The 27,018-nt window shown below is 35.6% G+C and overlaps 1 protein-coding gene across 12 annotated transcripts in view; it reads right to left on the bottom strand.

Moving 5' to 3' along the window:
- The window catches only part of LOC105222865 (hypothetical protein), a 163,076-nt gene that overhangs the window by 15,471 nt on the left and 120,587 nt on the right, over positions 1-27,018 (bottom strand). For 6 of the 12 annotated variants that reach the window (XM_049462471.1, XM_049462472.1, XM_049462473.1 and 3 more), the window contains 5 exons: positions 10,143-10,274; positions 2,312-2,617; positions 1,947-2,065; positions 952-1,024; positions 117-869 (listed from right to left, as the gene is read on the bottom strand). In XM_049462471.1, the coding sequence (XP_049318428.1) occupies positions 117-869; positions 952-1,024; positions 1,947-2,065; positions 2,312-2,617; positions 10,143-10,274 (1,383 nt within the window). Of the gene's footprint in view, positions 1-116; positions 870-951; positions 1,025-1,946; positions 2,066-2,311; positions 2,618-3,320; positions 5,252-5,273; positions 5,503-9,867; positions 10,011-10,134; positions 10,279-27,018 lie in introns of those variants that run through there. The other 6 variants (XM_049462474.1, XM_049462481.1, XM_049462479.1 and 3 more) reach the window with 5 other exon arrangements.

The raw sequence follows: 27,018 nt of genomic DNA, 5'->3' as shown, positions 1-27,018 counted from the left end.
AATTTAACCAATAATTTAGAGGGTTTAAGAAACTATTACATTTAAAGGGTTTAAGAATAGCAACAAGTCCTTTGTTTATTATAAATATTTACAAAACCTAAACAATTCATTCTCACCTCTTTATTAGCCTGCGTATCAATCGTATGTATTCGGTTCGTATTCTGGCCCGTAGCTATTTCATTCATGCATATATTACATAAATTTCGTCTACAACTCATGCAAATGTTAAGCTTACGATGACAGGCTCGGCAAACGGCTTTTTTTGCAACGCAATTTTGGCAAGCTATATATATTCGTTCACATTTATGACAAACTAATACAAAACTGTATGTATATTTTTCCATATCACTTTCATCAAACTGAAAATTTTCACTAGATCTACGATTCTCCCTTTCATATGTCAAACTGTCAATTCTTAAACTGTGTTTATCACACACATAAATGACATTGTCTTTAACCTTTGATTGAACTTCTCCACGTTCTTTTTGGTTTGTATAAAGTCGTTCTTGGCAATATAGACAACACCTTTCATAGCTCTTTAACGGTTCATCACATTTCGAGCAAATTTTTTCACTCAAGTGAAAACATTCTTTTTCAGCCAAATGTTTATCGGCAGGAATTATATTTGTATACGAGCTCATACTGTTATAATGGTGGCTGTCTTGGCGAGTTGAATTACTAAAATATTTATAAACTTTATTTTTATTTGCATCCCCCCTCTCATAGCATTTGCTATTTTTTAAACTTCCATCGCCAATGTCCGCTGGGATTTCCCCTTTTTCGAAACTTTTGTTGTCAAATAGCATATTAGCGTCATTTTCTAACTTAACAAGAAGTTGAGATCTCATTAGCCGATTTTTCTTCGTATCCTTTCGAATTTTGTTGAGCACGGAATAAAAAGTATTAAAAACTGATGCAAATGCCAAGTCGAATAATTAATAATTTGTATACCTTTTCAGTGAAAATGTTTTCATTCGCCAATTGTTCCTCCAAATGAATTGATTTAAGTTGCTCTTGTAAACGCCTTTAAATTATATGTAATTATAAATAGTGCATGAATGCAATGCAAATATCAGTTGACAAAACATTATAAATAGTGCATGAATATAATGTAAATAAAGGGGTATTCTCTTGCTCTTGCAAGATTGCAGATTGCAAAAATACTATACCGAAATATACAAGGGCACGCACCAAAAAACAATGGAGCAACTTTGACCACTAAAAAGTTAACAGATATTCTTATTTTGGACTATATCATGATATTCTAAAGTTTGGTCAAAATCGGAGAACCACGGTTACAAAACCATGTCGCCAATTGATGGAATGGCCCATAATGTAATTCTTACACCGTGCAAGGGTTTTGCAAGAGCAAGAGAATACCCCTTATTAGTTGACAAAATGCCTTCATCAATAAAAGTATACATAAGGATGTCCGTTTTTCCCCCAAATTGATATTTTTCAAACGGTCACCGAAGATTCAGTTTTGGCCTTCATAAAAATATTTCACGAAAATAAGCACTTTTTTTTAATCATTTTACTTTTCGCTTGAATTTAATATGTGATTTTTTGATATTTTGCGTTAAAGCAAATAAACATACGAATTCAAAAACATGATATTCTTATACAAAATTTAGCACTCAACGAACATTTTTTTTTCAGGAAAACATTCCCTTAAGAGTTATGAATAGTTAAAGTTATACATCAAATATATTGAGCTTTTAAACAAGTGTCTTATAAATTTTGTGTACTAGTACCACACAGTAAAAAATTAACTTGGACCCCTTAGTATACTTAAACATACTTAACAAAACAAGGATAGCAACAAAAATGCATGATTTAAAAAAAATTGTATTTTTTACATATATTTTTCGTTTTGTAATTGTCATAGATATCAAATTCTACAATTCTTCTTCTTCTGCTTGTTAAAATACCAGAAATACTATAACCTTGTTAAAGCTTCGTCCTCCATACGTTCCTTTTCTCGTAAAAGTTGAACAGTACGCCTTTTTTCTACGATTTGTTCCATTAATTCCCTTTGATACTCTTTTTTCCGTTTTGTTTCAAGCTATAAAATAAATATGATCAAATATTATTATAATTAAATATTCAAGAACAGAAAAGAAGAGTGAAGACGCGCTTAAAATAAATTATCGTATTTCTATCTTGGAAATTTAAGATGGTACATTTTGTACAGAAAATAATAGTATTAAAGGACTAAATACTTTTACATCACTATTATTATTTGAACTTTATTTTGATTATTTCTACATTCAAAATTAAGAATATTTCAGAAACTAAAAAATATACATACCTCTATATATTTACTACGGTCGGTGTAAATCTCTTCATTTGACGATAATGCTGTATGACTTAAATCCCGAAGCAGTTTGTGACGAGTTGTATTTGGTCGTGAAGTCATATATGCCGTTGGTTGATAGTTAGGATTCGTTACTATAATTTCTATATCAGTCTTGTCGTTAGATAGTGTTGAAGTTTTCAATGGCAGATTGTCAACAGGTCGGGAGCGAGTTTTATTAAAATATGGGTCCAGATGATTACTGGGAATAAACACGGGAGCAACAACACGTGTTTGTTTCTGAGATGTTTGCGCCATCTCCTTAATGTTTTTTTGAGAAAAATACAATATACCATTAACGTAAAAATATGTGTATAGAAATATAAAAAATAATACCTTATACCCGTATTTATATAAAATATACAAGTATATACTAATTTTAGAGTGGACCAAACCCACAAATTTAATTTTTTTCCTTAGATACCGTGAAAATACCGTCTAAAATGACGAAAAAATCTGGTAAATGATTTTATATATATTTTCATGTCTTTATATTCCTGCAACATGTTGCTACAGAGGAGGGGCGGATCCACGAGGGGAGGGGCAGGTGAAATGCGTAGAACCATTGCCACGCCCACAAAAAGAAAGCTTACTTAAGTTACTTATTTAAAAAGCGATAATCAATAACTAAAAAAGACAAAGACACCAAATTTTACACACAGGTTGGTACAAGAAGGCTTTAAAAGAGCCGAAGTCAAAATTGGACATTGGGTGTGGCACCACCCACTTTTAGGTGAAATCACCTATCTCCGGATGTATTCGACCAATTTCAATAACATTACGTACATACCATTATTATTACATTACAGTGCTACAGTGAAAAAATTGGCGAAATCGGATTTCCTCCATTTCTGAAAATGTGAACTACAGTGCCTATGACTCACTTTTTACCAAACAGATCGGTCAATATGTGAGATATAGTTTTAAATTCGGAGAAAATCCTTTCCTCTTAGCGATAACTCACCCACTCGTCGAAATCCTAGGTTCCTAGGTTGGTATGACTATTTGTGCCACAGGTCATATCAAAATAATCATTAGTGTTGAGTACATAAAGTATTTTTACGACAAGTGAAATTATTCATCAAATTTCTGATGCCGAAACGTTGTAAAAGGTCCTTTGTGATGATTGTCTGTCGCGAGGAAATATTTTTGATTTGTACAAATTATTCAAAGAGGGTCGATAACTCGTTGACGAAGAATCACGTTCAGGACGGCCATCAATATCAACTGATGATCAGCACGTCAATAAATTTTAATTGGTGATTGATAATCGACGATAACAGTCATAGATCTTATCGGCAGCGTTGAAATAGCCGAAGGAAAGTGAAACCACGGTTGGTTTCAAAATCACTCAATAAAACAGAGTGGCGTTAACAACTGTGAAACAATGCATACCATGAAACTTATTATTACCAGGGATGGATATTTGCTTACAACCCACAAACGGACGATCAATCGGCCGAATATAGTACAGGGTGGCTGATGAAAGCCGCTACCAAAAAAAAATTAAATAACTTTTTTTCTATTTAATGAATCTGGCTAATTTTTCTTTTTATTTTGCAGATAGACTTTTACATTTAACAAAAATGGATAACTGGGACACTGAAATAAGAATTTGGATTGTCCGCCGCTATCACGCACTGGAGTCCGTAGTTTCGGTTCAAAGAGAGTATAGGCGCACGTTTGGCGGCAATCCTCCGAGCAGATGGACCATAATGAGACTTGTAAACAATTTTTCTGAGCATGGGACAGTCAACAGAAGACCTTACCATCGAAACCCTTCAGTTCAAACGGAGGAAACAGTCGCTGCTGTAGCTGCTACCATACAAAACAATCCACGTGTTTCGACAAGAAGCTTATCTGCTCAAATGGGTGTAAGCAGACAGTCATTACAGTCAATTATGCACAAAGATTTGGACTTATTCCCATATAAAATTCAAATGGCTAACAAACTGAACGCTGAAGACTTGCCGATTCGCTTGGAATTTTGCCAGAAGATGCTTCAAATGGTGGAAGAGGATGGAAACATGTTGAACTGTCTTTTCATGTCTGACGAGGCCCATTTCGATTTAAACGGCAACATAAACAAACAAAATTGTCGAATATTGAGTGCTTCCAACCCACAGATACTCTATGAGACGGAATTGCATCCACTTCGTGTCACAGTGTAGTATGCAGTTTCATCACCATGCATTATCGGGCCCTACTTCTTCGAAGAAAACGGTCACACCGTTACGGTTACTGGAGACCGTTACTTGAGCATGTTGAGAGAGTTTTTCTATCCAGAATTACTCCGAATGAGAATTTCTTTCAACTCTGTGTGGTTTCAGCAAGATGGTGCAGCTCCTCACATAGCCCAACCTGTTATGACAGAATTGCGACGAAAATTTCCCAATAAGCTGATATCCAGAAACTCCGCATTCCGTTGGCCACCCAGGTCGCCTGACCTTACTGCACCTGACTTTTTCTTGTGAGGTTATTGCAAACAGGAAGTCTACAAAGCAAAACCAACAAATTTGAATGAACTAAGGCAATCCATTCGAAAACAATTGCGGCTATTCCTGTCTCAACTCTCCAAGCAGTAATGAACAACTTTTTGGTAAGATGCCGCACATGCATTAACGAGCAGGGGGCATTTAAATTCCATTATTTTTAAAACTAATTAAGCTATATTTAATAAAATTGAATGAGCTTTAACATGAATAAAAGAAAAATGAATTCCATACACTGAAAAAAAATTATTTGAGTTTCTTAAAGTAGCAAAATTCATCAGCCACCCTGTACGTAAGTGAGCCGAAGCCGAAAATCAAGATTATGTTGACAGTTTTCTTCGATTATCGAGGTGTGGTGCACTCCGAATTCCACCGACCGGCCAAACTGTCAACAAGGAATGCAGTTCGAGTATTTATTCGCAAACCTCTTCGTAAAAGGAGACCGAATTTATGGGCCGACTTCTCTTGGATTTTGCACCATCGCGTACTGCTTTGATTCTTAGAGATTTTTCACCAAATTTTCAAACAATATCGTGCCGCAACCACCGTATTCGCCTAATTTAACGGGGAAACAGTTTAGTCAGTTGAAGATATTAAACGAGAATCGCTACTCGCATTGAAGGCTATTCCGGAAATTGGCTTTAACATCTATTTCTAGGATTGAAAAAAAAGAGAATAAATTAAGAGTTTTAAAATTATGAACAAAATCTTACTACTGTTTGCGCATATTAGTATAATGAATTTCGTTATTCTACCAAAAATTATGTTGATACATGGATAGTTTATATGTATGTCTATAAAAATGCTTGAAAATAAGTTCTCGAATATACTTGAGAAGTGTCAAGAATTAATGTAACTAGGCCCCAATATTCCCTGTATAGTGATTTTCGACTCTCAACCTGACTCCAAATCGTTGGATGGTTAACATGTGTTATACATATTATAATGAAATTAAGTGAACAAGTTCTCTCAGAAATTATAAAATTTTACAAAAAAATCTAGACTTTGGTCTTAACCTCATATCGTTATTGTAATAAATTCCGACCCTCTGGTAGAACGCAATACTATACATTAAATTTAGCCTCTTCGGTAAAATTTATATCATACGAGGTTTGACAATTAAGTAATGAGACTTATTTTATTGTCGCGCTTGTGGTAAACCTTTTTCCGGCAGCCCTGCCCTCTCCATTGATATATGTACCATCGCTCTAGCTTGTTTAGTTCGCCTGCTGCGTCAAGTTGAGTAGACGTGTGTTTGTAGTGCTCGTCACGAAAATGGAAAAACAAAATCAAGAGCAACGCGTCGCGATAAGATTTTGCGCCAGATTGGGCGAAACAGCTTCGGAAACGTACACTAAAATTGTAAGAGTGTATAGTGATAGTGCTCTTAGTCGTGCAAAATCAAACGCCTAAGCTCACAATGGTTGTCTCCGCGCGCCCCCCGCCCGAAAAAAGCTCGCATGAGCAAGTCGAAGGTGAAAACGATGATTATTGCCTTTTTTTGATAGCCGTGGAATTGTCCACAAAGAATTCGCTCCACCGGGGAAAAGTGTGAATCAAGTCTACTATTGCCAAGTACTCGAAAGATTGCGAAAACGCCGAGACATCGCTCGTAACTGGATCCTTCATCACGACACCGCCCTCAGCGTGTCCAAGTATTGGGCCTCTAATGGGATCGCCGTGTTGCAACAGCCGCCTTATTCGCCCGACATGTCACCCTGTGACTTTGTTTGTTTCCTAAAATAAAATCGGTGGTCAAAGGAACCCATTTTGAGTCGATTACGGACATCCAGGCGGCTGTGATGAGGGTACTCGCGGACATCCCAGTCGAAGCGTTCCAGAAATGTTACGAAGCATGGAAAACGCGCTGGAATCGCTATATAGCTGCCCGAGGAGACTACTTTGAAGGGGATGGCAGAGTTGCAGAATAATTTACAAATATACGGTTATGGAATCAGTCTCATTACTTAATTGTCATACCTCGTATTTGAGAACGAAATAAAATATAACATAAAGTGAATTTACGGCCTATAACGTAACTTGATAAAATACCAAATTTGATTGTGATACATTCTCGATTTCGAAGAATATTAATGTTAAAAGTACTTCCCAACACCTGAAATATTTTACCTGCTGTGATCATTGCAAGTTGTAAGGTTATAAAATGTTAAGTTACACCCTAACTTAGCCCTTGCTTACTTATAGTGAAATCATGTATCTACGCACATACAATGAAAATTAATATTTTTAAAGTTTTGTTTGGCAGTGTGTTCAAAATATTAAGTTTTCGTTTTCCAAAGTGTAGGCAGCGTTTATTGGGAAAAATGCTGTCAGTATAGAAAATATATGGTTTTTAGCTGTCTATTATAACCAGACATCTTTGAGGGAAACTTGCAAATAATTATCTGCATACTCGTATTACACAGAAAACTTCAGGTGTGTTGGAGAACCCCAAAAACATCTTTTGTTGACGTTAAATGTTTCTTCATATTTTGGCTTTAATTAAAGCCCAAACATTATCTATTAGATTAACTTCTGGTGACTGTGATGGTTAATCTTAAGTAACAATATAATTTTCTTGTGTCTATTGAGTCTGCTTCAATGTTTCGTATCATCGCCTTTTTAGAGTATCCAAACTCGCTTCTTTTTGCCGTAAAACATTTCAGCTAACTACAGTAATATTTTTTATATAATTTTATAATTATATAAAAACAGTGGGTAATAGGCGGCAAAAATATGTAATTTTTAACTATCTAATTTTAACAAAATTTATTCCAGTAGTGTTTCTAGACAATGAATATAGTTTAATTTATCACGTATTTGCAAATTGCCATTTCACTGACATAACAATGTATTTTTAAAGTCAAATAAAAATAGAACTCTTGAAAATTGTGAAAAATATTGAGAAACATATGAGAACAGACGTATGGGGTTTCGACGTTTTATGCAATAAGAAGTGACTTCAAAGTCCATCCTAATATATATTATAATATATTATAAAAAAATTATTATCATTTCATAGGCCTAATTCATGTCAATTTTGACAAAGTTTTAAAACAAAATCATTTTTAAACACTTTTACATAAAAATTATAGTTTTGACTATTAGCTACGTGTACCTACATTGTCTAGTTAGTCCTAATATTTTATGTACACTTTAAGGAATATGATAACGAAAAAATGAACTGCGGATACGTGCGGATAAGGATCAAAGATAGCTATGAACGGTTGTTGTGTTGTTCACATATTGATAATTTAAAGTAGCGTTTGTGTAATTTCGAAATTCGTTGTGTAATAAAAACCTAACAGTTCTTAACAGGTGTGATTGTATAAATATATATTGCTAATAATATTTGCAAAATGTCATCCGTTTCCATAAGTAATCGACAGCTTACTGAAGAATTTATTCGGTGCGGCCAAAAAAGTGATATGTTGACGCAGTTTTTGAGGGATAAATTCCCTTCTTTTAGTGAAGATAAGGTGAAGTTAATTTTAGAACAAATTAAAAAAAGGTACATAAGTTCACTCAATTTAAAATGAAACCAGTGCCACAGGAAAAAAACATACTATTTAAAAATCATTCTGTATGCCTGGATAAGAATTTTACTGTAGAGATGGTTGATAAATTATTACCCGGGACTTCAAATAAACGTAGTTTAATTGCTGGACGACCGGTAAAGAAATTTGAAGAATGTAGTCAACGGGCTAAACGTTACAAGGTCCAACAACTTCGAGATAAGTACTCTGAACAAGAATTAAAGGCCGCAGCTGGATCAGCTGCTATTAAGAAGACATACTTAGATTCTCAAAAAGCGTTGGCGATGTTAATTGATGCACAGTTATCAAAGCATCAGTATGAAGTTGTTCGAAATGTGCTTAAAGACTTCGGATGTGATGTGTTGCCACCGTATTATAGAGTTCGGGAGGAAAAAAGGCATTGTTACCCTGAAAATATTACTATTACACCAATATCTACAGAAGTTGATTTGCAAAGTTTACTTGATCACACAGCTAAAAGAATTATTTTGGCCGCCGAGAACTTCACAAATCTAGCTCATGTTCCAGAAATAATGACTCTAACATCGAAATGGGGTTGTGACGGTTCGTCAAATCAAAGAACTCTAGGCCTTCTTCCACAAAGTTTTGTCGGCCGATTCAATTTGAATATGCCAAGGAAACCGCAAACCATACTAAAGAAATTGTCGAAAGGATACAGGAAACCATATTCAACATATTGCCAACATTTGTGACTATAAAGGACAAGATTATTGAAATACGTCACTATCTTTTATTTACCATGATGGACACAAAAATAGCTCAAGCAGCAACTGGTTGTAAAGCATCATCTGTCTGTTACATACGTAATGCAAGCCCTAAAGAAATGAACAACCTAGAATCCGTTGTCAAAAAATCATGCAATCAGGAAGCAGTTAAGTTGGAAATTTCTCCCTTACTTGCTAGAATTAAAACAATGGAATTTATTTTACATATTGGGTATAATTTAACTTTTAAAAGGTGGTCTACTAATGCGGAAACCAAGCCACTTAAAGAAGAAAACAAGAAACTTTAGAATTGGATGATGATGTTAAAAAATTACTTGTTGAATAAATAATTAATAATATATGATCATTTTTGAATATTTATTGGTTATGTTATATGGGAGGTGGGCGTAGTTGTGGACGGACTTGTTTCAGTTTTAGAGAAATAATAATTTTTATTGATTCAAATCCGTTTGACAATTTTTAACAGTCTAGCTGTGATAACAGCGAAAATATTGCAACTTTTGTGATTATATTATATGGGAGATGGGCGTAATTGTGGGCGGATTTGCTTTATTTTTTCTGGACAATCTTATATTTACAAAATATTACACTGTAGAAAATTTTGTCACTGTAGGATGATTTTTGATTTTTGTGTTATATGGGAGGTGGGCGTGGTTGTGGGCGGATTTTAACACAATTTTTTTTTTTTCATCTAATTTGGCAATATGAGAGATGTGTGCCAAATTTCAAAGCCCTACCTCGATTCCTTCTATTTTTTGCCGCGGCTTGTATGAAGCGGCCCCACTGTGCGGCGTTCCTGTTTTCTGTAAAACACATCAAATTCTAATCCTTGAGCAAAAAAGTTCCATAAATATGCATCTTTTCAGGGTGCTTAATACTCCTTTTTTTGTATTATACGCGTCATTGATCGCATTTCAACATGTGTTTATATTAAAAAAAAATAACAAATGTTTGTGAACGCATTGTATATAATATATTAATTTGTTTGTAATATTTTTTTTTACTTAATTACTTGATGTTTTAAAAAATTTTGTTGATTTTCGCGCTGCCGGTTTCGCAAAGTTTCTTGTCGTTTCTGATACTCGTTCGTATATCCAGGAAAGTATGAGTAAAATGAATCAGAAACCCCCTGATCCATTCCGTCCTATAAAATAAATGTATTATTTATTAGTTTAGTGCACAGGAGAACGAATGCAAAATATTGTGTATTAACCATAACTAGAAAACTAAAGTACATGTTTTAATTTGTCCCTTTTTAAAGGCACATACCAATTTGTGAAAAACATACAGAGGCTTCATGAGGTAGATAACAAACCATTGGCATGGCATCATATACATACATGCGTATATACATATGTATTGATTTCAAAAAAAGTTATAACTTTACAAATTAATCGAGTATACGAAAACCAATGTTCCAACTGCAAAAATTAAATTTTTTTAATAGAATATACATATGTTATAAAAATGATTTATTTTAAAAAATGTATAACATAATAAATTTTCAATCTCAACAAATTTATTCAGTTTAAGAAATGAAGTAAGCAACAGCCCAACAGATTCCTTAATTTTTTATTTTACGAGTATGTGATGATACAATATATAAAATAATATTTATTTATATTATTAATTTAAGTTTTCATAACAAATTGTTATAAACAAAAAAATAATGGCACTCAGAAGATATAAAAAAAATTAATTTGGACAACCCTTCATCAATATAGCAAAGAATTTGTTATCCCAAGCCATTTCATTTATAAATTCCCGATACTTTCTTGACAGGGTGTACATTAGGGTGTGCCATTCTGAGGCAACCTTTTTTTTCAACTGAAAAACAGGCTCAATACTTTCGAAAATGTGTAAAAAAGAGTCACTCAAAAGATGAGCTCTTAATATTAATATATTAAACGACTTCGACTACTGGAGATCGATTCCGAAAAATCGATTATTTTACGAGAAAACTCGATTCTCGAGTAGAATCGGGATCGAGTTTACCATCCCTACTGGCAGCCATCGGGGCACATATAAAACCTGCGCACAATAACCACCACAAAAAAAATGATGTTTTTTCTATGTAATTTATATGGAAAACAGAAAATTTGAAATAGGCACCTCTTAATATTAATATTAGGAGCTCATCTTTTGAGTGACTTTTTTTTACACATTTTCGAAAGTTTTGAGCCTGTTTTTCAGTTGAAAAAAAAGGTTGCCTCAGAATGGCACACCCTAATGTACACCCTGTCAAGAAAGTATCGGGAATTTATAAATGAAACGAAAATTTGTTAATCATCATCTTAATTTATTTTATCGCCTTCAAAGTAACATCTACTCTGAAGCGATGCACATGTGCCAACGCTTCTTCCAATCGTCAACACATTTTTTATAGGCACTTTCCGGGATGGCCTTGAGCTCTCGCGTCGAATTTGTGTTGATGTCTTGTCTTTTGAGTCGAAGAGTGTTCCCCGAAGTGAATGTGCTCAATAATTTTTGTTGAGTGTTTGGCCAAAATTTAACACAAATACGTTTATTTAATTTTTAAAATTCGACAACACTACTGAGGTCGACTGACATAAACAGCTGCTGTGAACACACTGATTGACATATCGCGCTAATTTTTGGCATCATAATTAAAGCTTAGTATCCAGCTCTCAAGAAATGTAAAAATTTCATATAAAAAAACGCTTAAGAAACGGTCAAGAAACTTTCCTGCGATAAATTTACTTGTGCTAGTATGCAGCTCTAAAGAAATCTAGTACTAATTTTTAATACTTTTTTTCAATAAAATGCAAATATGGTTTTGCGAAGAAACATGAATTCAACAATTGTTTCTTGAAGGAAATTCAAAATACTCGAACTCCTAAATTAGTTAAAATCGTTATTATGAAGTATATTTCATTTTGAAATGTTGTATAAAACTTACCAATCATCAACAACATTCCTTATATCTCAAGGAAAGTATTTATGTTACTACACACATATATACATACAGTGGACCAATAAAGTTTACATTCACATATGTAGTTCTATTAAATTACGGCACGTTTATTTGTTATAAAATGAATAAATTTTGTGGTTTTCTTTCTATCCATTTCAAAAGATGTATATTTAACATTAAATATAGCATATCAAAATATTTTTTTTTACACAAATAAAAAAAATTAATGCTAAAGCTTAAAATGGGAATAATTTATATCAAAAAAGTTTTCGTACCCTAATGATTATTTATACAAATCAAAAGTAATTACAATAGTTTTAGTGTTTTTTTGCCTATATTTTGTTGCTATTATTGTCCCTAGACATCGATGTATGCTCCCCACTCAATTTCTAGAAGTACATTAATCCTGGAGCTGGATACGGACCTTAAGGGCAGTAGTACCAACCTAGTAAAAAACAGTTTACCTGACTTCCATATAAGCGAGAGATGAGAGGGGGAAATGAAGATACTTTCTTGACAAGCTGTATATTTTCTTATACTTATTACAACCCTTCAGAACATGTGTTATGTACTATACATATATATATTTAATCAGTGGCTCACAGCTGTTTCATGTAAGTACAGTGCTAAAATTTGGAATCGTTAACCAATAATTGATTTCATAACATGTTGAACATTTTCATATTATTATTGAAGGTTTTATAACTAAACAGCTATCTTATTATTTTTTAACACCCTTTCTGTGCTACTGTATGTTATGTACATATAGTAGTTATTTACCAATACAACAAGTACGCGTCCAATTCATTTGTTTTTCTTGATTTTTCACGTTTTTATCCGGAAACGTGGACTGCAACATGAAGAGTAAGTATATTCATGATTTTATTGTTAACAAAAGTATTGAGAAAAGGCTGTGGAAGAGGGAAGATAATATTGTCTCAATATATGAAGAACTTAGGGGAAGGGACATAATTGACCCTTTCTCCCGAGGAAAGCCATTATCGACACGATAGATTTCACAAAGTAATTTAAAGTGACCATCAGCAGTAAAGCTGACAGCTCGAAAGTAGCGGAAGGCATTTGTACAAGCGTCGCAAACTTTCCATAACTATGGGATGTTTTCCGAACTTATTTCAAGTAGAAGTTTTTCTTTCTGTGTACAGAAATAAATCTCCAACGTTAGAGATTTAAACGCTAATGCATGAGTTTATAGAACAGAACTGAACAGTTTACCAATCTGCTGCCAAGTACACTTCATTTGGTGCCGAATTAAAACTCAAACCCATTAAGGAGCTGCTCCACAACGAGGAGATAGTGGACAGGGAGAGCTATTTGCAGTAATCTGTAGGCGTACGCCAGGCAAAGTTACTAACGGGCAGTTAAAATCTCACAAGGTTCAAAAGTATTATAAACCTCTCCAGCGATTAATTTCTGTTTCTAGTTGCATTTTGAACTGAACACTGCAGGCTAAGGAAGCAGCTTTGATATGGTATCTTGTGAAAACTGTAGGTTTCGCGACATGGAGCCGAAAATTCCGGAGTGGAATCAAGTGCTGCATAGCAATATGTAGACCCAGAGCAATACCAATGTTGCAATAAGTTTACTAAGTACTTTTGACAGGGTACTTCTTTTTATATGCAGATAAATTAGTATTTTTGGTACCTTTATGAGCGGTGTTACTTTATCAATAACCATATACGTATTAAATACAACATTTTTCACTCAGTAACATTCTTCAAAGCTTGCTACAAATTTAAAATAGTCATTAAAAGTTTTAAATTATTAACAGTGCATTAGAAACTTTAAACGGGTTTCCCTTAAAATCATTCTTCTAATCCTTTTTAACGCGAAGCTTTTATTTGGCTCTCTCACTACGGCAACGAATATTGCACTCATGTTAGTTCACGAAATTTAAAATTTTTTGAAAATATTATATTTCAGAGACAGAATAAGTTATTTCATAATTTTTGACAAAAAAAGTTATTATGAAGAAAGGGTCGGATATACAGTAAGTCACATAAATGAGTATACAAAGGAGTTCGTAAAAGAAATACACAAACTATGGATAATTTAGTAGATATATTTGAATGTTTAGATGCACATTTAAAATTTTAACTTATATCGACTATATTTGAACATAAATTAACTAAGTTATGCTAAATAAGCAAAAACTTAAAAAAAAACTAAAATTATTGATAAATTCACAATTCACAAAATTGAGTATACATTCCACAAAAAATAACAGTTTTATTCACTTAACCTTTTTTCTTTAATTTAATAACCTATGGATACGCATGCAGCATCTATTACAGCTTGCAACCGCCGAGGCATGGATTACACAAGTTTTTTTTGGAAAATTAGGTGATATTATGTCCTATGCTCAGATAGTCTGCCTTGTTAGCTCTTCTTTGGAACGGGGACTGGATTCCTTCAGCTGAGTTTTAATTCTCCCCATAAGTGCTCTGTGGGATTCATATCAGAGAATTGTGGAGGAGTATTAAGCTTTTTTGGAGCCTTATAAAGCAACCATTCTTTGACTATCATTCCCGTATCTTTTGGATCGTTGTCTAGTTGGAACCAAAACACTGACGGAAGCTTTATTTCTTCCATACTTGCACGTAAATTGAACTTCAGTATATTCAAATAAATCTCCTTGGTAATATTGTTCCGTGTTTCGCTTTCTCCATACAATTTGTCGTCCATCAGATCCCCAAATGTTAATCTTTGCTTCGTCAGTGAACGTTACGCTTCCCAGAAACTTAAGGGCTTATCAACGTGAGCTTTCTTTAATTCACACCGTGTTTTTTCTTAATTACGTGCAATCCGACCATGTAAATTATTTTTGCAGAGACCACGACGAACTGTTTCAGGTGATATTTGTTTATTTATTGTTTTTAACACTTCAACCGTTAAGTTGGGAAGACTTATCTTTGGGTTTTTTTCTACTTTACGTAGAATATTGCATTCAACATCAACCAAAATTTTTATCGGCCTCTCTCACCGGAATTTCGAGATGTTGCTCCAAAACCGACAAAAAGACATCCAAAAATGCCACATTTAAAATGCAAATGTATAACTAATTTACTGACTTAGTTTTATCAATAATTTTCGTTTTTTGTTTAAGTATTTTTTTAATGTTAAAGAAAAAAGTTAATTTATGTTAAATTATAGTTGTTAAGATTTTTATCTTCAAATCTGCATCAAAAAAATTCAAATATATTCGTTAAATTTTGTATAATTTGTGTATTTCTTTTTTTCGAATTCCTGTGTTTACTAATTTTTGTGGCTAACTCTACTTATACATATGATGTAGTAATAGAAAGTTCTCTTGATAAAAAAAAATATATAGCAATGCTTAGTTTAAGAGATATTCAACTTTAAAGTAGAAAAAATCCCAAAATTCGAATATTTAAACAAGTTATTTCACTATGTTTAACGCGCTTATAGCACATTTTTCATTTTAAATTAATTTATTTAAACTGTAAGCATTTAATTAAATTTACCATTTACACTTTTTGCAGGTTTTATAAGTAAGAAATTTATATTTAAAAAATTGCCTTTTACACTCGTAGTGAACAACATCCATGTGATAACAATTATGAGCGCTGACATATGATAATAACCAAATGTGAGCAATTCGCTGAAATTTCTCTTTTTCGCTATAATTCCTCTTTTTTTATTTAGCAATCCTAATCCTAATTCATCAGCTGTTTTGTAAAATATGGTCGGACGAAAGCATGCCCAAGGATTGGAATTTAAGTGCGCTATGCCCAATCCATAAAAAGGGAGACCCCACAATCTGCGCCAAATACCGTGGGATAAGCCTCCTCAACGTAGCATATAAGGTTCTATAGAACGTATTGTGTGAAAGATTAAAGCCCACCGTCAGCAAACTGATTGGACCTTATCAGTGTGGCTTTAGTCCTGGTAAATCAACAACCGACTAGTTATTCACCATGCGCCAAATCTTGGAAAAGACCCGTGAAAGGAGAATCGACACACACCACCTCTTCATCGATTTCAAAGCTGCTTTCGACAGCACGAAAAGGAGCTGCCTTTATACCGCGATGTCTGAATTCGGTATCCCCGCAAAACTAATACGGCTTTGTAAACTGTCGTTGAGCAGCACCAAAAGCTCCGTCAGGATCGGGAAGGACCTCTCCGAGCCGTTCGATACCAAACGAGGTTTAAGACAAGACGATTCCCTATCGTGCGACTTCTTCAATCTGCTGCTGGAGAAATTAGTTCCAGCTGCAGAACTTAATCGAGCAGGTACAATCTTTTATAAGAGTGTACAGCTGCTGGCGTATGCCGTTGATATTGATATCATCGGTCTCAACACCCGCGCCGTTAGTTCTGCTTTCTCCAGACTGAACAAGGAAGCAACGCAAATGGGTCTGGCAGTGAATGAGGGCAAGACGAAATATCTCCTGTCATTAAACAAACAGTCGTCGCACTCGCGACTTGGCTCTCACGTCACTGTTGACAGTCATAACTTTGAAGTCGTAGATAATCTCGTCTATCTTGGAACCAGCGTAAACACCATTAACAATGTCTGCCTGGAAATCCAACGCAGAATAACTCTTGCCAACAAGTGCTACTTTGGACTGAGTAGGCAATTGAGAAGCAAAGTCCTTTCTCCACGAACAAAACCCAAACTCTATATGTCACTCATAGTTCCTGTCTTGCTATATGGTGCAGAGGCTTGGACGACGACAACAACCGATGAGTCGACGTTGCGAGTTTTCGAGAGAAAAGTTCTGCGAAAGATTTATGGTCCTTTGCGCGTTGGCCATGGCGAATATCGCATTCGATGGAACGATTAGCTGTATGAGATATATGACGACATTGACATACATAGTTCAGCGAATTAAAAGACAGCGGCTTCGCTGGCTAGGTCATGTTGTCCGAAAGAACGAAAACACTCCAGCTCTGAAAGTATTCGACGCAGTACCCGCCAGGGAAGCCGAGCAAGAGGAAGACCTCCACTCCGTTGGAAGGACCAAGTGGAGAAGGACCTGGCCTCGCTTGGAATATCCAATTGGCGCCACGTTGCGAAAAGAAGAAACGACTGGCGCGAGGTTTTTAACTCGGCTATAATCGCGTAAGCGGTGTCTACGCCAGTAAAGAAGAAGAAGTCTTAATAAAACCAAATTAAAATGATTATAAACAATCTTTCCATGCATATGGATATTTTCTTATATAAATTCAATAAACAACTTAGAAATATTAAATAATAACATTACGCAATAAAATACTTGGATTTTTAAAATGGTACTACGCAAAAGTAATGGGAAGAAAACTTCACCTGATTACCGCGAGAAATACATCACCTTGAAAAGGCATATTAATTTTTTTTTTTTCAGATAATCCGGTAACGAGTTGTAATGTTCACCACTTTTCTCCAAAGCGCTTCTGGAGATTCGCCGTGACAGGCTTATTTACTAATATTTTTCATTGAAAATTTTTCTAATATACTTCAAAAGTTGTACAATAACAGGTCATTAAATTTAATAAAATTATATTACTCATGTCGCCACAAAAATAACACAAACACATCCTTTTTTCAGGGGTCTTCATTCTCAGTCTCGACATACATATGTAAATAAAGTAAAACCATACTCGTTAGTTAGACAATCTCCACCGAGTGGTGATCGTTTCAGTAACATCAAATAAAGTTCGCATTCAACATTCAACTATTTGTCTTCCGTTTGGATCACGGTAAAAAAAATATAAAGAAATTATGCAGATTGCACTAAATGCAAAAATATATATCTTAATATATAAAAATCACGTGTCACGTTGTTTGTTTGCGATGGACTCCTAAACTACTGAACCGTGTTTAAATGAGTTAAACTTCCACCCACTCTACCCGCAATAACAGGCGCATCCTAATGGTACAGCGCAATTCACCACAGCTGATACCACTCAATACAACTCAACACACCTCCACATCAACCAACGCACATAACAAAAAGGCTGGAAAAAAGGATAGCGAACACATTCGATCTATACAAGCCGCACATTTACATACATTCGTTTCTGATACAATCGTTTACCCACTGCGCCGTGTTAACACCTACACCGATATATAATTCACCGATCCTGAGTGCGTGAATTCGATTCTTCAGTAATTCAGAGCGCTATATCAAGATCGACTCATCAGCAACCACCGGGCTACATCGATTCAACAGCATGTCTCGTTGCGTCATCTGGACACCGTCTCGACTTTATTTATAGTGTACATTAAGATAAATTTTATGTCATAATGCAATAACGCCATTATAAATATAAATTCCTCTTGCATTCTGTTTCTAATAAAGTGGTAGTGAGTGAATCATTGGAAAAAATAACTAGTGGATTTACACCCCTTTAAACATGGTCCTTCGAGCCATAGTGAGAGGCACTATGGATTATTGAAACAATTGGAAAAAAAAAACAGAACGAGAAATATTAGAAAAAAAAAAAAAAACCCGAATTGTGTGGTGAACAAAATCCAAAAGAAAAAAAAAAATAAACATAGTGCAGTGCCCCAAACAAAACAAAGTGCAGTGACACAAAAAAAAACCGAACCAAACCATATGTAATTACAAATATAAAAAACAAAAAATCATAACTTATTCATACATATGTACATATGTATGTACTATATATCGGTGAAGTGACAAAACTAATAACTAATAATAAAAGTATTAACATACATATGTAACATATCAGCAAATAGACAAAAAAGTGCAGTGGAACAAAACAAAAAAAGCAAAAGAAAAAAAGTATGGTGATAAAAACATAAACTTAAACTTACTTATAAAGATTCACGGTGGGTAAAGTAACAAACACAAAAAAAAAGAATTACATCGAAAACCACACAGTAAAACAATTCCAACAAACAAAAAACAAAAATAGGAAAAAGTGCAGTGAACCGCCAAAAATCTAAAAAATGCAGTGATAATACATACCTAAGAAACAATTTAAAAGGTTTAAACAAACAAAAACCCACACATCGGGCGCGAAAGCAAGAAAAAACAATAAAATACTTAAATTGTAAATCGGGCGCGAAAAGCAAAAACACCTAAACAATAAAACAAACACAAAACGAACAAACGGGCGCGAACATTAAAACAACAAAATACAAACAACCAACTGGAAGCGGAGGAGAAGGAATTAGCAACAACGGCCCAGATACCCGCAGACACATATATACAGCCGCATTATCGCCAAAAACCCTTTTTGGAAAACAAAGTGAGCGTATTATGTCCACTATTTATTTAATTTATGCACATATGCACGCCTATGCCTAAAATTACAGCCGTAGTTAATATTATACCTGTGATTAAAATCCGTTTCAAAGGCTACTTAAATTTATCAAAAGAAAAATACTATTTTTGTGTTCTCAAAACACACCAAATTATCAAAAAAAAAAAAAATACTTTTTCAACTTCAGTTTCAATCTCACTCTCCTTTTCAAAATAATATACTATTTTATATTTATATAAAAACATACGGCAAAATCTGCCTGTGACACAAGCATATAAAATTTCAAAGAAAAAAAAAAACGTTCAACAAAACTCACAGAACTTGTAAGAATTATAGAAAATAAATATTAGTACTTACTATTTGTACAAACACATATTTTAATTCCACATTAGTATTTATTCGACGATACCTCTTGTTCTTTGGCAAACAAGAACAAGCAGGATTGCGTTAAAAAAGCGAATTGATCTCTTTAACGAGCTCTCAATTGCTTAAGAATATAAGAAAAAGAATAATCATAAAAGCACAAACAATTGGTGCATGCTTATGTAAATAGCGCATTGATCTCTTCAACGAGCTCTCAATCGCACAAAACATAAGTACCTACATACGCATGTGAATACAAGTACACGTATTAGGGTGTGCCTAATTACACAAAATTAGGACATAAGAAATATAAATTAATTAAAGCGAACAAAAAAAAAAACATTTTTTAGCAAGATAATCGAAATTCAAAGCTCTGTTTACCTGAAAGAGTATTCGGTTTCAAGCAATACTCTATTGCCTCATTTAAATCAGTTACACTGAGAGAAAAAAAATTTAATTATTTACAGATAAAAAATTAAAATAATACCAAAATGGTTAATAACGCAACAAAACAAAATACAACTGCAGGAGCTACACGCCCAAAACAGGTTGCTAAATTTATTTCAGAAAGTGACAGTTTAACAAGATACTGCACTAGATTTGCCTCTTCACCGATTCAAGAAAACTCTGAATCGTTATTAGAAATAAAAAGCCAAAATCTTAAAAATTTCTGGTCTCGTCTCCAAGCGGCTCATGACGCCGTAGTAGAATCTGACGATTCAAACGTACCACAAAATATATGAAAACTGCTTAGACCAATATGAAGAAACAAAAGCTATGATCTCCGATCAATTAAAGCTAATAAAAGCAATTGCACCTACTCCCCACAGTAGAGTAGAGCTGCCACAAATAGACAATCAAGAGGCAAGTTCAGGCATCCAACTCGAGGTGCCTGCATGTGATACAGAAACGTTTTACGGAGGTTATGAAGAATGGCCGTCCTTCCGGGACATGTTCACAGCCGTTTACATCAACCATCCACAACTATCAAAGGCACAAAAACTGTATCACCTCCGATACAAAACAAAAGGTCAAGCAGGCGAAATAGTAAAACAGTTCGCTCTCAATGACGAAAATTTCAATTTTGCTTGGGAAGCTCTAAAAGCACGTTACGAAAACGAAAGAATACTGGTCGATAAACAAGTAACGACACTAATGAACTTGCCAAAAGTTAAGAAAGGAACAAGTGTAGAATTCATCAAACTCGAATCCACTGTTTCAAATTGTTTGTCGGTTCTATCGACATTAAATATTCCCACAGACAGCTGGGACCCAATTCTGGTAAACATTTGCACCGCCGCATTACCAGAAAAGTCGTTACTTCTATGGGAGCAATCGCTCTCATCACGAAAAATGTGCCCAACGTGGCCACAAATGAAAGATTTTCTCACCACCCAATATGAAATTGCGGAAAGGTTAGAAGAAAAAATAATCAAAACTAAGAACATTAAACACGACCAAAATAGAAGCTTAAATAGACCCCAAGCTAGAAGCAAAAACAAATCAAACATGATTTTTAACAAAACACAATCGTTCACATCCGAACAAAGAATACTTACGTCATGCGAACTATGCACAAGAGGGCATAAGCTTAAAACTTGCGAAAAGTTTAAAAAATTAAACATTAATGAAAGGAACAACTTTGTCAGATCAAAAAGACTCTGTACAAACTGCTTGTCCCATACACATATTCTTAAAAATTGCAAAAGCAAATATAATTGCTTATATTGTCACAAAAGACACAATTCAATGCTTCATTACGGCAGATATCTCGTCTCACCCCAAAGATGCGCTTATTCACAAAGAACCACGGGTATAATTGCAAAAGCAAATCCCGAAAACCAAAATTCGAAAAATTGCCAAGAGACACCATGTTGCTCAAAGGCACAAAAAGTTCAAACGCTGCACAGTAAAACACAAAGTGGACTAGTTGCAGAACCAGTTTCCACCATACCAACTCAAGTTGGGGACAAATACCTTAATTCACAATTAAGGAAATGTCAAAATTTAAGGAAACTTCCCCCCATAACTGCTCAATCAAATAATGGCCGGTACGTCGCACGACTACAACTAGAGCCTCAATTTTCCAATACTCCACAAATTGGTACAAAAAACAAAGTCAGAGTTACTTTTCGGCCCCGCAGGATGGCTTTCGCCAATGATGAAAAAAAAAAATCCTAGAGCGGTGGCGGGCTACTAAGCGCCAAATTAGTGCATAAGCACTTAAACATAATATATAACAAAATTGTTCCAAAGGGATAGAAAAAAAAGCAGAGGTCGCTCTTATCGTCCCTACATAAGCGCTCCACATAAGGTTTTGAATGGGAATCTGTTGTACAACTTGAACATTCCACTTCAAAAATTATAATTCTAAATGAAGCCGTTCGCAATTACCGGCTACTCGCTCGCAAGAACCCTCTGATTTCATAGTCCTAAATCTAGGGCTAGGGAGTACCCATTCTGGCCACATCTGAGCCAGGCGTGGAGTTACTATCCTTTATAAGCCGATAACATAGAAAAGGCAAATAATAAACAACCGGTATACCACACCGATGAAATAAGAAATTTAAATAACCGCTAATGAATTGAATAAAAGCTAAAAAGGCATACACATGTTTACTATAGCAATAAGCCGGATAAACCCGCAAAATATAGGTCCTAGCCATACGCACCTAAAAGTAAATAAATAACGAATATTATGTTAATAACCAAAGGCATTTTCAGGATTCACAGCATGTATTCTGCGCCCTCGGCAACTCTACTAGCAGTAAGCCGAAATACATGCAATAGCATATACATACATACGGAATACTAGGCAAAATATTTGCCTAGGGGGCCCAGGATGTTTAAATGAGTTAAACTTCCACCCACTCTACCCGCAATAACAGGCGCATCCTAATGGTACAGCGCAATTCACCACAGCTGATACCACTCAATACAACTCAACACACCTCCACATCAACCAACGCACATAACAAAAAGGCTGGAAAAAAGGATAGCGAACACATTCGATCTATACAAGCCGCACATTTACATACATTCGTTTCTGATACAATCGTTTACCCACTGCGCCGTGTTAACACCTACACCGATATATAATTCACCGATCCTGAGTGCGTGAATTCGATTCTTCAGTAATTCAGAGCGCTATATCAAGATCGACTCATCAGCAACCACCGGGCTACATCGATTCAACAGCATGTCTCGTTGCGTCATCTGGACACCGTCTCGACTTTATTTATAGTGTACATTAAGATAAATTTTATGTCATAATGCAATAAAGCCATTATAAATATAAATTCCTCTTGCATTCTGTTTCTAATAAAGTGGTAGTGAGTGAATCATTGGAAAAAATAACTAGTGGATTTACACCCCTTTAAACAAACCGATTTTAATGAAATTTTTAACACTGTGTGCAGTTTGGTCCAACTTGAAAGATAGGATAGTTTATAACTCTCCTTATAGTCGCATTATTTATTTATTGCAAATTATTTGTTTAGTATTAGCAAAGAGCTATCCACCAGTTGGTGGCGCTAACAGCGGTATTGAGTAAGTGCGGTATGTTACAGTAGATGGCGCTACAAACATTAAAAACATTAAATGAAAATGCGTTGTTTGAAGTTTATATTGTTACAAAAGTAGTATTAAGTTGTATTTGTATTGCTATATGTATCCCTTATTATGAACAATAGCTGTAGGTATATGGAATAGCATTTGTCTTGTTGTAGACATCTGGCGCCGCGGCTGTCTACTTGTCGAAATAATAGACATCTGGCGCCGCACTGTCTGCTTGTCTACTTAAACAATTGCTGAGTCTGGCGCCGCGGCTGTCTGCTTGTGTCTGGCGCCGTATAGCATTATGTTCTGGTAATTTCCAGACGCAATATTCTAGAAGGACACGTCGACATCAGCGAGAAGTGCGTGGCTATATAAGCCGTGGCAGCGCCAACGTAATCAACCAGTGTTAAGAGTAAACTGTTATAGTGTAGACGAGTTGTAAAATAAAGAGTTGTTGAATTGAATTAAACGGCTTTTAGTTTTATTTGTCAATCCAGAGATACGAATCTAGTAAAGTAAAACTAGCAAGGAGCAAATTCGCAACAATTGGTGTCAGAAGTGGGATTGTCAAATAATCCAAATTCAAGATGGTTAAATTCGGAGAATTGAGAATTCAGCAATTAAAAAAGGAACTGGAGGAGCGTAATTTGCCGATAAGCGGGCAAAAGGCGGATCTGCAGGCACGATTACGTGAAGCAATGGAAGCGGATGGAATTAATGTGGACGAGTTCGAATTTGATGGGCCAGAAACTTCTACAAAGGTAGAAGAAAAAGTAGAAGAACAACGAACATCATCGATTGTAGACACGAACATGCTGTTAGTGGCTATGAAGCAAATAATAGCTGAAAATACATCACAGTTAAAGTCTTGCCTTACACAACAAATGACTGAAAATAATACGCAGTTTGAAAAGCGTTTGGTACAACAGATTACAGAAAATAATACACAAGTGCAACGGAAAGTTTCAAAATTGGAAGACGAATTAAGCACGTTAAAAAATGACGAAGAAAATTTAAAATCAGAAGTTCTTCAATTGAGTAATCGGATGCGAGAACTGCAACTGCATGGCCCTGCACCATCAACAAATAATCCAAGATTGAAGGCACCCACATTCGATGGAAGTATTCCATTTCAAATTTTTAAACTTCAGTTTGAAAAGACAGCAATGGCCAATAACTGGAATGCAGCGGACAAAGTAGCGTCCTTGTTTGTATCATTGAAAGGACCTGCGGCAGAAATCCTTCAGACTATTCCAGACTGTGAACGGGACAACTATGAGGCATTGATGAGTGCGATAGAACGACGATATGGTAGTGAGCACCGGAAACAAATATACCAGATCGAACTGCAAAATAGGGGCCAGAAAATGAACGAGTCATTGCAAGAGTTCGCAACTGAAATAGAACGACTGGCTCATTTGGCAAATGCAGATGCACCTGTGGATTACATTGAGAGGGTAAAAATTCAAAGCTTCATAAATGGAATTTGTGATGTGGACACCAAACGCGCCACATATGCATTGCCAAAAAGAACGTTTGCTGAAACGGTTTCGCACGCCCTCACACAGGAAACAGCTTCTCTACTAAGTAAACCAGCACACAAAGTACAAAGAGTTGAAATGGAACAACCGGCGCTGATGGAAGAAATATTGAAGACTCTGAAGACAATTGCTGCACCGCGAGTAAATACAACAGGCATATGTTTCAACTGTGGAAAAGCGGGTCACTTTGCCCGAAATTGCAATATAAAAGTAAACCCATCAAAACGGAAACAACCAACAGATAACGAGGACGGAGCATCCACATCTCACAAGTCGGTAAACTAAAACGGAACAGTTCAAAGGGGCGTGAGCTGATTCCTACAACTATTTGCCCCGCCATCTCGATATCACAAATAGGTCGCCATGACAACAATCTTACTATCAACCTTATCGTAAATGGACGACTGTCAACGCTTACTTTGGATACTGGTGCCACACATTCAATTATCCGACCGGATGTGGTAAGAGGAACGGTTGAACCATTAGTCGGTTGCAAGCTTCGAATGGCCACCGGGGAGGAAGCAGCTGTCGCGGGAAAAGTGTTTTGCGAAGTGATGATTGGTACCCTGGAAGTTAATCACACCTTCATCGTAGCAGAAATCACGGATGAAATTATAATGGGAGTAGATTTCATGATTGATCACGGGGTTACTTTGGATTTAAACAAGCAAATGCTGTTTTGTCAGAACATGGAGATGCCTATAAACACCGGATATGTGACCAACGTTGAAAGTAAGAGGGTGATTGTTGATGATAATCAGAGTATTCCACCAAAATCTGAGGCGATTGTTTGGGCTAAAGTGAATGGAGGAGGTGGGACTGAAGAATTGTGGATTGTGGAACCAACAAAAATAGATACACCCATATTGGTAGGAAGAACGCTTGTGAAAACTAGAGAAGACGCTACCATTCCGGTCAGAGTAGTGAATGAATTCAACACGCCTATAAGTCTGAAGAAAGGAGCAGTAATTGGACAGTGCCAGAATATAAGTGCAATAGCACGATGCGAACGGTCACAACAGAAGCCTACTATTGGGCCACAGCAGATAAGTCCTACACTCCTAAATAATTTGCTGAACGAACTGCATGGAAATGAAAAATTAAAAGCAGAAAAACTATTAGAAAAATACGCATCCATATTTGCAAACGAAGGAAACACAGGAAGAACCGGCATTGTCAAACATCGCATAAATACTGGAGACGCTAAACCAATCCGACAAGCTCCGCGTAGGGTTCCACTAGCAAAACGTGAGGATGCTAACAAAATTATTGAAGACATGCACAAAAACGGTGTAATCGAACCTTCAATAAGTCCATGGAGCTCACCTATCGTCTTAGTTAAAAAGAAAGATGGTACCACCCGTTTCTGCGTAGATTATAGGAAGTTGAATGATGTCACAAAGAAAGACAGTTATCCTCTACCAAGAATCGACGATACATTAGACACCTTGTCTGGAGCGAAATGGTTTTCTACATTAGATCTACAAAGTGGATATTGGCAAGTCGAGATTGATGAATGTGACCGTGAAAAGACCGCTTTCAGTATGGGCGACTGGTTATGGGAATTCTCTGTGATGCCATTTGGGTTATGTAATGCGCCTGCAACGTTCGAGCGACTGATGGAACATGTGTTAAAAGGACTCAACTGGAAGACATGTTTGGTGTATCTTGATGACATTATCATCATGGGAAAAAGTTTTGACGATCATCTGAAAAATCTAGAGGAAGTCTTTCAGCGAATAGCATCAGCCGGATTACGCTTGAATCCCAAAAAGTGTTCATTATGGAAGAAGCAGGTCACATATCTCGGACATAAAGTGTCAACTGAGGGGATTCACACCGAGGAAGGAAAAATAAAAGCAGTCAAAGATTGGCCTCGACCCACCAACATACATGAACTCCGCAGCTTTCTTGGCATATGCACGTATTACCGCCGTTTTGTACCTGGATTTGCGAACGTGGCTAGAAGTTTACATGATTTAACAAAGAAGAATCGCCCGTTTGTATGGCAGTTGGAACAAGAAAAAGCGTTTGAGCAGCTTAAAGAACTACTTTGTACGGCGCCGATGTTAGCTTTTCCAATACCTGGAAAGAAATTCATCCTGGATACAGATGCGAGCGCTTATGGAATTGGAGGCGTCCTGTCTCAGCTCATCGACGGACAACAAAGAGTAATTGGGTATTACAGCAGAGTGCTCGGGAAACCAGAGCAAAACTACTGTGTGACGCGAAAAGAA

Source organism: Bactrocera dorsalis, chromosome 1 (assembly GCF_023373825.1).
Source record: "Bactrocera dorsalis isolate Fly_Bdor chromosome 1, ASM2337382v1, whole genome shotgun sequence".
Classification (NCBI taxonomy): Eukaryota; Metazoa; Arthropoda; class Insecta; order Diptera; family Tephritidae; genus Bactrocera; species Bactrocera dorsalis.
This window is presented reverse-complemented; position numbering and strand designations above follow the sequence as displayed.